The 12536-nt window shown below is 45.6% G+C and overlaps 1 protein-coding gene across 3 annotated transcripts in view; it reads right to left on the minus strand.

Moving 5' to 3' along the window:
- Positions 1–9104, minus strand: part of Nprl3 (NPR3 like, GATOR1 complex subunit) — a 34951-nt gene extending 25847 nt beyond the window's left edge. Inside the window, exons 1-3 of one of the 3 annotated variants that reach the window (XM_021176705.2) lie at positions 8820–9054; positions 4456–4525; positions 1000–1038 (exon numbers count right to left, since the gene is read on the minus strand). In XM_021176705.2, the coding sequence (XP_021032364.1) occupies positions 1000–1038; positions 4456–4525; positions 8820–8937 (227 nt within the window). In that variant the 5' untranslated portion in view covers positions 8938–9054. Of the gene's footprint in view, positions 1–999; positions 1039–4455; positions 4526–8819 lie in introns of all 3 variants that reach the window. The other 2 variants (XM_021176706.1, XM_029483574.1) reach the window with 2 other exon arrangements.
- Positions 9105–12536: the final 3432 nt, after the last annotated feature.

A 12536-nucleotide genomic window follows, 5' to 3' on the forward strand; every position in this document is an offset into this window, starting at 1 on the left:
TACACCCTCAACTTGCCTTTTTTAATGTGTATGAGTATTTTTTCCTGCATGTATGTATGTGCACCAGGCATGTACCTGAGGCCCATGGGAGGCCTTGAAGAAGGCACTGGGTCCCCCAGAACTAAAGTTAAAGATAGATGTGAGCTGCCATGTGGGTACTGGGAACTGAACCCAGGTCCAACAGAAGAACATGTGTTCTTAACCATGACCCTCTCTCCAGCCTCTTAACCTGCCTGTTGATGGAAACTCACACATACTGTATGTATAACCATGGCCCACACAGGTAGAATACACATACTGTATGTATAGTCATGACCCACACAGGTAGAATACACATACTGTATGTATAACCATGGCCCACACAGGTAGAATACACATACTGTATGTATAGTCATGGCCCACACAGGTAGAATTTTTAGGGGAACAAGTCAGTGCAGCTTACAAACATCCCATATCACCTTTGTGGGGACATTTTTGCCACTACTTGGTTCCTTTTAAACCTGGGTATCTAACTAGACACTCAAATACTCAAATGCTGTTAACACAGACAATCTGTCAGTCTGGTCTGTCTCCTTCCCTCCCTCCCCCTGCCTCTCTTTCTCAAAACTAAAAACAAGGAACAGTGATCATGAGCCCCAGTTGTGCAGTACGACAGGAGATGAGAAACCCACACACTGGCCCAGTATCATGGAACTACTAGTTTCCATTTGGGGAGGAGGTTCGCACAGCATACCCAGCCCAGAAATCTCTCTGGTGCCAGCCAACCATGCTTTAGGTTCTCAAAGGAATATGAAATAGCTAGATAATTCTGAGTGGGCAAAGGGCAAAGGCAGTGGGGAAATCTGGGCTCTTGAGAGGCAGGGAGGATTCCAAGCTAGAGCCTATGCACCTCATTAGTCATTCTTCAACATTGAGAGAAATTAGGCAGTAAGCACAATTACAAGAAGAGAAGGCAGCCGGAATCAAGACAGAAAAGGGGTGGAGAGATCTTGGTCTTACCCTGCAACCAATTGCTCATCGGTTGGAGGACATGGCTTGCTGAAATGGGAACAGGACCATCAAGACCAAACAGAACATTCTTTCTTTAAAACCATGTAAAGTTACAAGGCTGTTTTATAGAAACAGTATTAAAATCTAGCAGAGGCAGCACTATAAAGTACTAGTTGAATAGATCTTACCAGGTGAGAAAAAAAGATATACAGACCCCAGATGGAACACTTACCAGGGGATTTTTTTTCTCACTAAAACTTGAATTCTCACACTTAAGTACAGGCCAGGAGAATGAGAGTCACTTTTCAGAATCCAGGTCATCAGAAGAGCAGACCCTAGTATCTGATCTTCCCAAGAGTAGAGGACAAATATGATGCTCAGACAGAACAGCCTTCTGAACTATGGTGCAACAAGTATCACCCAGCAGATCCCCAGATGGTGAGACAGCACGGACGGCCTGAACACTCACTCACTGCCGTGGGACAGCATGGGCCACCTGCACCCTCACTGCCTGAGCTTCCACCCCAGCTGGTAAGGGAGTCACAGAAGAAGCAAGCACACTTTTGTCAGAACACTGTGCTTTCTGTACTATCTGATTTAGATGGTCTAGGTTCCTGTGAAGAACATTTTACTCTAGAACACACCGCTTTCCAACCAACCATGAAAACTGCGTGGCCCTACCCTGAAGACCTACTGTGGCTCCCCAACTTGCTCTCACCAAGAAGCACATGGCCAAAACCCATGTAAGAGAAATACGTACCAAGGGACCCTTCCCTAGCAGCTCCACACTTACAGCCACAGATTATACAGCACAGGCTGAGAGGTTAACAGGCCTGCCTCAGCATCCTAGCAGCTCACTCGCAATGGGCCGAAACGGTCCAAGAGTGCAAATACAGTCTGGTAGCCAGAGAACAGCTGAAGCGAGGGACGACTAAAAAGCTGGATTCTTTTTTAATTTTAGAGATGTTTGTTTGTTGACTGGTTGGTTTTCTTTACTTTGTTTTGTTTTTCTTCCGAGACAGGGACTCTCATATCTCAAGTTAACCACAAATCCACTGTGTAGCCAAGGATGGCCTTGATCTTCTGCTCCACTTGAGTTCTGGGATTACAGAAATTCACTGCCATGCTTGGTTTGAGGGCTGGGAGTCCACGTATTTCTGTGTAAATAGCCACCCTGGCCAGTGTCTAGAATCCTGATGAATAGCACAGTTCTGGTCCTTAATTACAAAAGGCAGGCAACCCCACTCAGCTAAGTTTCTACCCGGAAGCTGACAAGCAAGAAAACCCTGCAAGCCCCAGGAAGGAAGCACCTTTGGGACAGAGAGTGGGCTTCGTTGCAGTACTGCCAGCTTCAGAAGAAGCTCTGAGCTGGGGCAGTTATGAGGGGATGGGAAGAGAACTGAGGCCCAATGGGAATTAATCTACATCTTGTAACTGTGTGGGACAGAGGTTGGCAGATGCTATAAAGTTAAAATTACAAGTGAAGTAATTCTCCAGTTCATTGCAGAACTTAAGAGAAAAGCACTGTGGTCCCAAGGCTTTCTGGTTTTATTATGCTCAGTCCTGAAATGGGGTGCCTAGAAAGCATCTCTGTAAGACTCTGAGATTCAACTGCAGGAATGTGATTCTGTGGTCAGACCTAGAAATGAAAGACTGTTCAAAGCTAAACATGGCTGTGTGGTGACCTTTGATGCAAGCACTCAGAAGGTAGAGGCAGGTGGATCTCAGTGAGTTCAAGGTCAGCCTGGTATACAGAGAGTTCCAGAACAGCCAGGGCTACACAGAGAAACTCTGTCTTGAAAAAACAGGAGAAAAAAAAATAAGAAAGAAAGAAAGAAAGAAAGAAAGAAAGAAAGAAAGAAAGAAAGAAAGAAAGAAAGCAGAGAGGGAGGGAGGGAGGGAAGGAAGGAAGGAAGGAAGGAAGAAAGAAAGAAAGAAAGAAAGAAAGAAAGAAAGAAAGAAAGAAAGAAAGAAAGAAAGGAAGTCAGTCAGTCCTATTCAAAGGCTCCACACCAGTGAATCTTGGTAGGAGGTAAATGTGAGGGCAGTTGTTCCATAGTGATCTGTGACATAGACAGAAAACAAGGCACACCTGCCCAGGATATAAGCAGCAAAGGGTAGTCTCTTGTAGCCCAAGCTGGCCTCAAAACTGGCTAAGAGCTGAGGCTAGCCTTTAATTCTTAGTCATTCCTATGCCTACTTTCCAAGTGCTATTATTATAGCAGTCACCACCATAAGCAACTGGGGCAAAAGCTGTCTATGTGCCTGTGACACATGTGTTTCAAGCCATCATCCTTAAAGGAAAAACTACATCAAGACCCTCCTCTAAAAGGATCAGCAATTTTCTATCCCCACCCACCCCGACCTACCACCCTCCCCCTACTTCTACCATGTTCACAGGAGAGGATAAAAAAACACACTTTGGGAGCTGAAGATGTGACACATGGATCAACATGGCTGACTGTGTTAGTGATGCCTAGCATGCATGTAGTCCTGGGGCTTGAACCCCAGTACCATATAAAAGTGGACATAGTAGCACAGGCCTGTTATCCCAGTACCTGAGATAAAATAAAACAAAAACAAACAAACAAACAAACAAGCAAGCAAGCAAAACCCCACACACTATTGGCACTGTAAATCAGAGTGGTGGACATGGTATCTTTTCAAAGATCTGACACAGCGCTGACTCACTACACAGCAAAGACCCAGTGTGGAGTCTCAGCGGCCTTCTCCTGGGAGAGAAGCCCTACCCTTTTTTTTTTTTTTTTTTTTTAAATGGTCTTTTGAAACAGGGTTTCTCTGTGTAGCCCTGGCTGGCTTGGAACTCACTCTGTAGATCAGACTGGCCTTGAACTCATAGGGATCTGCCTGCCTCTGCCTCCCGAGTGCTGGGATTAAGTCAGCCTGGAAACCCTATCCTTTACCCCACAGGCCCTGTCTGTGTTTCAGGGGATCCAGGCAAGTAAAGCGAGATCTTCTCTCTTTTATCTAAGCCTATGCTGCCTCTTACTAACCTTTCAAACAAACATATGAAGGCAGAGTGCTGCTTATGAATGCAGACCTTGACAGTCCTAGACACAGAAAGGAGCAGCCCCAGTTCCCACTGCGCCCAGGCTGCACTACACCGGAGCACCTGCATCTCACTACTGGGCATGTGCTAAGGAAGCTGGTCTGGGAACTGCAAAGGATCTGCCTTCCTCTAAGATCCTCTCATTGGAAAAGAAATGCACTATGTGACGTGCCTCATCCATCTTCTGACTCCTCTATCCACACAGTGAAATCTGAGCCCAGTCAGGGACTAGCAGAGCAGTCCCAGCTGTGCACTTCCTAAGAGCACTCACTTTATGGGGGAAGGCACCAGATTGCTCAGAGGGACAAACATTTGGGTCAAGAGGAGGGTGGAGCTCTGATCAGGCCTAGAAAGAGAACCAGCCCTCCTGCCCAGAATGGTTGTCAAGCCCTTACCTGGAGTCACCATCCTGGTCATCAACATGCTCCCCAGTGTTGTTGACAGCGTATCTGCTACGTGGTTTATCTGAGTGAGACAAAAGAAGAATGGCTAAGAATGCTCCACATCCAGGATTGTGGAGCTATTAAAACCCACTGCTTCCACTGTCTATACCATTATTATTCAGCTACAAAGAGAACAAACATTCATACATCTTGAAAATATTAGGCTGTACGCAGTAAGTCATAGAAGCGTCAAGTATCATTTCTATGAAAACCCTATGATAAGCAAAGCCGTAGGACACATAGTCAACTGGGCCTTAACCATGGCTAGGAGCAGGCGGGTGAGTCATCACTTATCACTACAGAACTTAACTTCAGGGAATCAAAGTCTTGGAAATATGTAATGTAATGGTGATGCTTCACAATGGAAAGAATGCAGTTAATACCACTGAGTCATATACTTCAAATGGCTAAACTGGCCAATTTCATGTTGTATCTATGATACCATAACATGTTCAGGGGTCGGGGACCCATGTAGCTCAGTGTCAGTGCTTAGCATGTATGGGACCAACCAGGTTCTATGTGAAGCACAGGGGAAATTATAACATGCTTCCCCAAGCAGTTATAACAAAGTGCTACTCTTGTGAGGAGGGTTGAGACCAGGGGCTCAGTATGCAGCTTGGGAAGATTTCTTTTCTCCCCCATTAATCAGAACACTTCCAAAAGCTACAGCAGCTCTTTTTGGTCTCAGGGCAGAAACAAGATAGTGAAAGAGATGTCATTGTTTACAGAGGGTCACAGTAACACAAATAGTGTCTTCGGAGTCCTACCACCTCTGGAGTTAGCCTGTGGCAAATGTGCCCAGCCTAACCAGCACAAGAGAAAGTCTAACATGAGTGACAAGTCTAAGAGACAAAATACAGCCCAGGACAGGGCAAAGGAAGTACCTAAGTGTGACATCTACAGGCAGCCATGGTGGCACATGCCTGTATCCTAGCACCTGGGAGGCACAGGGAGGCACATCTCTGTGAATTTAATGAGGCCAGCCTGATGCATGGTATTGATAGGCCAACCAGGAGTATGTCCCAGTCTCAAGAAAATAAAAAATAAAAATTATCTATTGCAGATTCTGGAATGAATTTTTCAAAAGAACCATACCTGAACCCAAGAGGGCAGCTAAATTCACCTCGAGAATCTCAGCAGTCATACAATAAATGTTTTAGCTTTAAAAACTGTGAGGAAAGAAAGCTACCTCTATCTCCATCTACAACAAAAAACCAAGTTTGAGGGTAGAGCCTAACACAGTTGATATTAAGTTTCCAGTCAAAAATAATCACAATTTCTCAGGACAATACTGAAGGGGAGAAAAGCCAGAAAGTGGTGAATTCTGTCTATCGTAAGGATAACACAAAACTGCGTGAAACTTTCATGTAAAGAAGCCATTGAAAGAGAAAGGAAAGGGGGCTGGGAATGTAGCTCAGATGTCCGAGCGAGCCCTGGGTTTACTCCCTAGGACCACACAGAAGCGTTATGGTGATGCCTGTAAGCCCAGCACCCTGCAGGTTATCTTTGGCTACATGAGACTTGGTATCAAAAAATAAAATTAAAAAAAAAAAAAAACAACAACAACAAAAAAAAACCAAACCATTGGAATGTAATATAGGTAAAGGTATTGTGAACTGCTCTGTAAGATGATATAGCCATATAGACACTGAATTATGTTGGCTTTTGAGAGTCAACATCTAAGGAAATCCAACAACCATATGGCCACAGCCTGGCCTGTCACAGAACTCTAGAGGCAAGCAAGCAGCACACACTTAACTCTTGGAAAGCACACAGACGATACAGCTCTTAGGAGCCTGAACCTTACATTGAGATAAATAAAGTGTAAAGCCAAGAGTGGCGACGCACACCTTTAATCCCAGCCCTGAGGAGGCAGGAGGAGGAGGATCTCTGTGAGTTCTAGACCAGCGTGGTCTAACTCCAGGCAGCCAGGGACACATAATGGAACCCTGTCTTAAGTAAATAAGTTAATTTTAAAACGAGACAATAAATGTTCTCAAGAAAAACTTAAGGAGTTGTCTCTTTTTAATAATCTTGGAAAAGGCAGGGCCTAGGGATGCTCACTTGAAATCCTACCACTCCATGAGCAGAGAAGGTAGGCGCCACCAGTTTAAGGCTAGTCTACACAGTAGACTAGCTACACAGTAAATCCCAAGCCACCCTGGAATACAGAGTTAAACCCTGACTCAAAACAACAAAGTAACACCATCATCTCCCAGAGCAGAAGGTCTTACAGATAAAAAAAACTCAGAAACCACAAGAGACTAGACTGAAACCATGACACCATAAAAATCAAAATTCTGGCAAAAACTACACAGAAATAGCAAAATAGCTACCTATTGTAACAAAAAAAAAAAAAAAAAAGAAAGAAAGAAAGAAAGGATTTTGTTTTGTTTTGTTATGTTTTTCATTTTTTTCAGACAGGATCTTACCATGTGGCTCTAACTAATCTGGAAGTCACTATGTAAACCAGGCTGGCCTGGGACTCAGAGATATGTGCCTGCCTCTGCATCCAGAGCGCTGGGATTAAAGACATTCACCACTCCTGATCCAAAAGTCTTACTTTTAAACTTAAATATATAAATAATTCTTTCAAGTCTATAAGGAAAAACCAATTCAAGAAAAAGTCAGACACAGGATATCAATTCTCTGAAAGGTGAATCCAAACAGCTCCGGAAAGAGAAAAACAGGCGTGTTCCCAATACCACCTTGCACCGTAAAACTATCAGGCACAGCTTCTTGCCAACAGTCTAATAAAGACTAAAAATTAATCTGTTTAAAACATGATCATGAGCCCTCAGACTCAACCACATGACTCAAGGCTGGTCTGTTCCTAAAAATATTCTATAAAAGAATAATTTACAGAACGGACATGCACAGTTTATGTGGTTTTTGTTTCAGTTGGGTGGTAGTGTTGGGGCATGGGTACATGGCCTACAAGCACAGGTAAAGGCCAGAGCAAAATGTAAAGTGTCCTCCTTTCTCTGTACCTTACTGTCTCGAGGCAGGGTCTCTCACTGAATCAGCTTACCCTTCAGGCTAGGCTGGCTGGCCAGGGAGCTCTTGATCAACAACCCATCTCTATCAGTCAGTGATGACATTAGGCACACCACAGCCAAGCCAGTCTTTTTACATAAGTGCTGGGAATTTGAGGGTCTCATGCTGGCAGAGTCAGTGCACAGCCTGAAAAGACTGAAAACTACTGCCCTCAACAGGGGCTGGGCGAATAAACCAGAGTACGTTCATTTCATGGACTTCACTGCAGTCATTAAATAAGAACAAGGTGGCTGACGGTGGTGGTGGCCTTTAGTCCCAGGACTCAGGAGGCAGAGGCAGGCAAATCTCTGAGTTCAAGGCCAGCCTGGTCTACAGAGTGAGTTTCAGGACAGCCAGGGCTACACAGGAAACCTGTCTCAGGATGAGGTTGAACCTGTTTAAGACATAGACATAAAGTACAGAAGAAAATGAGCAAAAAGACCTTCCAGTCTATTTCAAGATATGTATATATTAATAATAATATATTAATATATATATTAAGAACAGGAGGGGGAATGGGCCATGTAATTCCTTTTGTACTTGGAATGTGTGCTTTGCTTGTGTATAAACAGGTTTGGAAAATGGTGAAGATAGTTGCCCTTTAGGGGGATGAGGGAGGGGGTTCTGAGAGCTTGGTACCATCTTTATGTTTTTATAATTTAAAACCCTTTGTATTATATTAGCGAGCTTTAAGAACACTGCTCACCTACAGAGGCAGGCTATGCCTGACCCATGCAGCAGTGTACTGCGACTAGACAGGAGTTATGTGCTCAATAACTCCAAGAACCTTCATGGCGGATGCTACAACCTAACAAACGAGCGTCCTGAGATTCTCTGAGGGGCTCGGGGAAGGGATGATGCTGTATTTTATTTTTTGGTGGGTACACTTTCGGAGTTTATGTACAGGAGGGTTGATTATCAAGATGGTGAACAGTTATCCATCCCCACAGTGGGCATGGACCAGAGTTCAAGATCAACTTCAGACCTTATAGTCACTTATATTTTCTAAAATAACTTATAAATTCGTGTCTGTGCTTGTAAAATCTGGTGTCTTTCTGGATTTGTCTGGAGAAACGGCTGGCCTTGGGCTCACGGCAATACCCCGGCCTCCACGTCCGGGGCGCTGGGATCCCAGATGCGCACCACTGCTGGAGCTGGCAATTCTTACGCATTTTTACTTCAAGGGCTGGAGACTCGGGAGTCGTGCCGCGGCCCCTCTCCTCCTCCTCCGCACTGTGCACTGCGCGTGGCGGGGCGGGTGGCCGCCAGGCGCCACTTACTTGTCTGGGACGCGGGGTGCTCCTGGCTCCTCTGGAAGGGGTACCTGAAGAGCAGCTTATTGCCCCTGCTGCCCGAGCTCACCAGGATCACGCTGATGGGGCTGGTATTGTCCCCCATCCTGCGGGAGCCCGGGCGTGCGCCTGAGAGGAACTCGCGTGGGGACCGCAAAAGCCGAAGGCAAGCGCCGGGCCCGCAGGGACACAGAAGAAGCGGGCACCTCGGCCTCGGCGCTCACTCTCGCGAGACTTCGCCGAGCCGCGCTCCACAGCCCCCGCGCATGCCCGGACAGCCGACTGCGCCGGCGCGACGCCTTGGCTGAACTCTAGTAGCTCGCTAGGCAAACCTGTCTGCAGTTTAAAGTCATACACTTGATTTAACCAGAGCGTATAAACTTCAAACTGTAAGAAAGGCAGGAGCGGTGGTCGGGATTGTACTAGTCTGCTCATCACATAACAATCATGTTTGCAAACTTTACAAAGAGAGAAAATAGTCGTATTTCAATCCCTCCCCCGGTCCCCCAACTATTACTCAATGAGAAGGTACCATTTGAATATTTGCCAGTGTCTGAGAGTTGCGCTTATGTTTGCCTTTTGATGGTTTGGATGTGTGATGTGAAAGGGATAACTCTAACTCATTTTGCAAGCCTTTATCCCAGTCATGTGTGATTTGAGTGTTGTGTGAGGTCAGGAGTAGGAAGGGGCTGGGAGGGAAGCAGACAGAGAGATGGAACCAGGTGCCTGGGATGGGTCGTGGGACCTTCCCACGGAACCAGTGGGAGTGCATAGGGACCGGGGCACTTGAGCCAGGCAGGACTGTGGTCCAGGCTTTCCCTCTTACTCCCCTGGGCCATTCTGCTACTTGATTAGCCAGAGCCTTGGGACCCCAGCGGTGGCCTTTGAGATAGGAAGGCCTAAACCAAGGAGTCCAGAGTTTCCCCAACTATGATCTCTGGACCCAGCAACCTTCACAGGAGTATTCACAGTATAATTTTCTATGTAATTAATAGTGACAGCCAGGCTCAGTGGTGGAGACCTGTATTTCCAGCTACTAGGGAGACTAGGGAAGCAGGATAGGAAGTTAAAGCCAGGCAGGGCAACTCATTGAGGCCTTCTCAAAAAGGGAAAGAGATGTTGCTTGCTAGTGAGCACTTGGCATTATATACAAGGCCCTGGGTTCAATCTTTTCTACCGGCACTAGCTCTGAAACGGACGTGGTAATAATGACGCGTGTGGGGGAAATGATGAGATCCCAGTCTACAGAGGTCCAGTGTACTCCCCTCTGAGGCTGCCTTACCCAATACTGACAGCACTGGATAGGAAAACTCAGGACTTACTAACCTGGGATGCATCACCTCAACTCCCAAGGTGTCCACATCATTGTGAAGAAATACCATCAGCTATTACAGAAATCAAAACGTAGGGTCACACCGTAGCCTGTGGTTAAGTGGACTCCACTGGGGACCCCTGTTTCCCCGCCAGAAGCTGGATTTGAGCTGTTGTGAAGGGGCAGAGCCAGCCTGAGCTCTGCAGGGCATACCTTCCGACTCTGATGTTAAAGTCTTACAGAAGAGAGGCTTCATTTCAAATATAAAATAATGTGGATTCAAGACCCCCTCTGCAGAAGTAGACCTTTGGAAACTGGAACTTTGGACCCTTGCACCCCATCCCCCAAGGTCTCCCTTAGGTAGAGTAGGAAACCATATGGGTGTCAGGCCTTATCTGTCCCGTCACTTGCTCAGGCCAAGGGCTGGGTGGAGCTCACAGACACTATCTGGGAGCTGCCTTCTCCACTGAGTGTTCCTCTTCAAGAAAGAGCCACTCACCCACAACAGAAATAGTTTTAAACTCTCTGCCCTGTCCTGAATCCTATGGCTAGAGATGACCCTTCATCACACTGGGTCGGAAGTTGAGTCTAAAGTCATCAGAAAGGTTTAATTGGTGAAACTGAATGGACGAGATTAATTTGCCTCCCATGGTCACCTTTCTTGGGGATCTACAGACTGCCCCCCGCCAAGTCTGGTTTCTTCTACTTGATTGAATGACAGACTTTATCTGAGTCAAATTGCTCAAGTTCAAAATGTGCCTGGAGTTTGCAGAACTGACTATAGATCAGCAGCTCCAGCATCCCGGACTCCCCACAGGGCCAGGCTCTTTGTGTCCACAGGTTGTGAAGCCAAGATGGCCTCTACCCAGTCAACAACCCAGCCCACGGCAAATCGTTCAGCTAGTTCTCGCCTCAGTTGGAACCACAGGCACTGTTTATAGTCTCCTTGAGTGTCTATGCCCTTACCTTAAAACCAAAGCAAAGCAAAGACAGCCCCACCAACTACAGAACTGTCCTAACAGAGCAAAGCAAGCTCCACCGATGACAGAACTGCTCTTACAGAGTGGCTCTGAGGGTTGAGGATGCAACACAGAGAGTTTGGTGCCCTGTGAGGGAAAGCACTTTATAAATGTCATTGATCGATGTCACACAAAAGAATCCAGTACACACTGTTGTCACATACACAGGACGGCTCTGCAAAGCCTTTAAAATGTGCTTATACTCTCTCTCTCTCTCTCTCTCTCTCTCTCTCTCTCTCTCTCTCTCTCTCTCTNTCTCTCTCTCTCTCTCTCTCTCTCTCTCTCTCTCTCTCTCTCTCTCTCTCTATCTCTCTCTCTGTGTTGTTTTTGTTTTTGTTTTTCGAGGCTTATACTCTCTCTTAATTCTGATGTTTGGCTGTGCTTTTATTCTCTTTGTTTTGTTTTGTTTTGTTTTGAAACAGAGTTTCTCTGTGTAGTCCTGGCTGTCCTGGAACTCACTCTGTAGACCAGGATGGCCTTGAACTCAGATGCCTGCCTCTGCCCCCTGAAGGCTGGGATTAAAGGTGTGCACCTCTGTGCTCAGCTAACTCTTTATTTTACTTGATTCTGTATATTTTATATTCTGGTTTTATTTAAGACTGGGGAATCAGAAATTCAAGATAATCCTTGGCTATATATTGCACTTAAGGCTAACTCTAGATACACAAAACCCTGTCTACCCAAAAATCAAAGAAAAGGGAATAAATAAAAAATAACATAAGCAGCAAGCCCTAGAAGTGCAAATCTGCACGTACCAGCAACCCTGGGACACACACTATGTAGCTCAGCCTGACTGCAAACTCACAACAATCCTCCTGCTTCAACCTCCACAACTGGAAAGTATTACAATCATATTCCACTACTCTTTAGTTTAAGATTACAAACCTGCCAAGCAGTGGTGGCACATGCCTTTAATCCCAGCACTAGGGAGGCAGAGGCAGGCAGATCTCTGTGTATTTGAGGCTAGTTTCATCTACAGGGCTACTAGTTTCAGGATAGTCAAGACTACACAGTGAACCCCTGTCTCTCTCAAAAAAAATGCAAACTGTTCACCACTACTCATCAGAATAAGGCAGAATCGGAGCTATGACACTCTCAGTGTAGAGTGTCAGCCTCATATGCACAAGTCTCAAGGTTTGGTTTCCAGTGCTAGGAGAGGCACTACACACTACAGTGTTAGGGGGAGATAAAACCGTGTAAAAATGACAAAGAAATGATATCCATATTATTTTTCAAATTCAGATACATTAGTAAGACCAGGACAACAGAAAAATAAGCATCTTTAAAAGAGGAAGAAAAAGAGGAAGAAGAAGAAGAAGAAGAAGAAGAAGAAGAAGAAGAAGAAGAAGAAGAAGAAGAAGAAGAAGAAGAAGA

This window comes from Mus caroli, chromosome 11, assembly GCF_900094665.2.
Source record: "Mus caroli chromosome 11, CAROLI_EIJ_v1.1, whole genome shotgun sequence".
Classification (NCBI taxonomy): domain Eukaryota; kingdom Metazoa; phylum Chordata; class Mammalia; order Rodentia; family Muridae; genus Mus; species Mus caroli.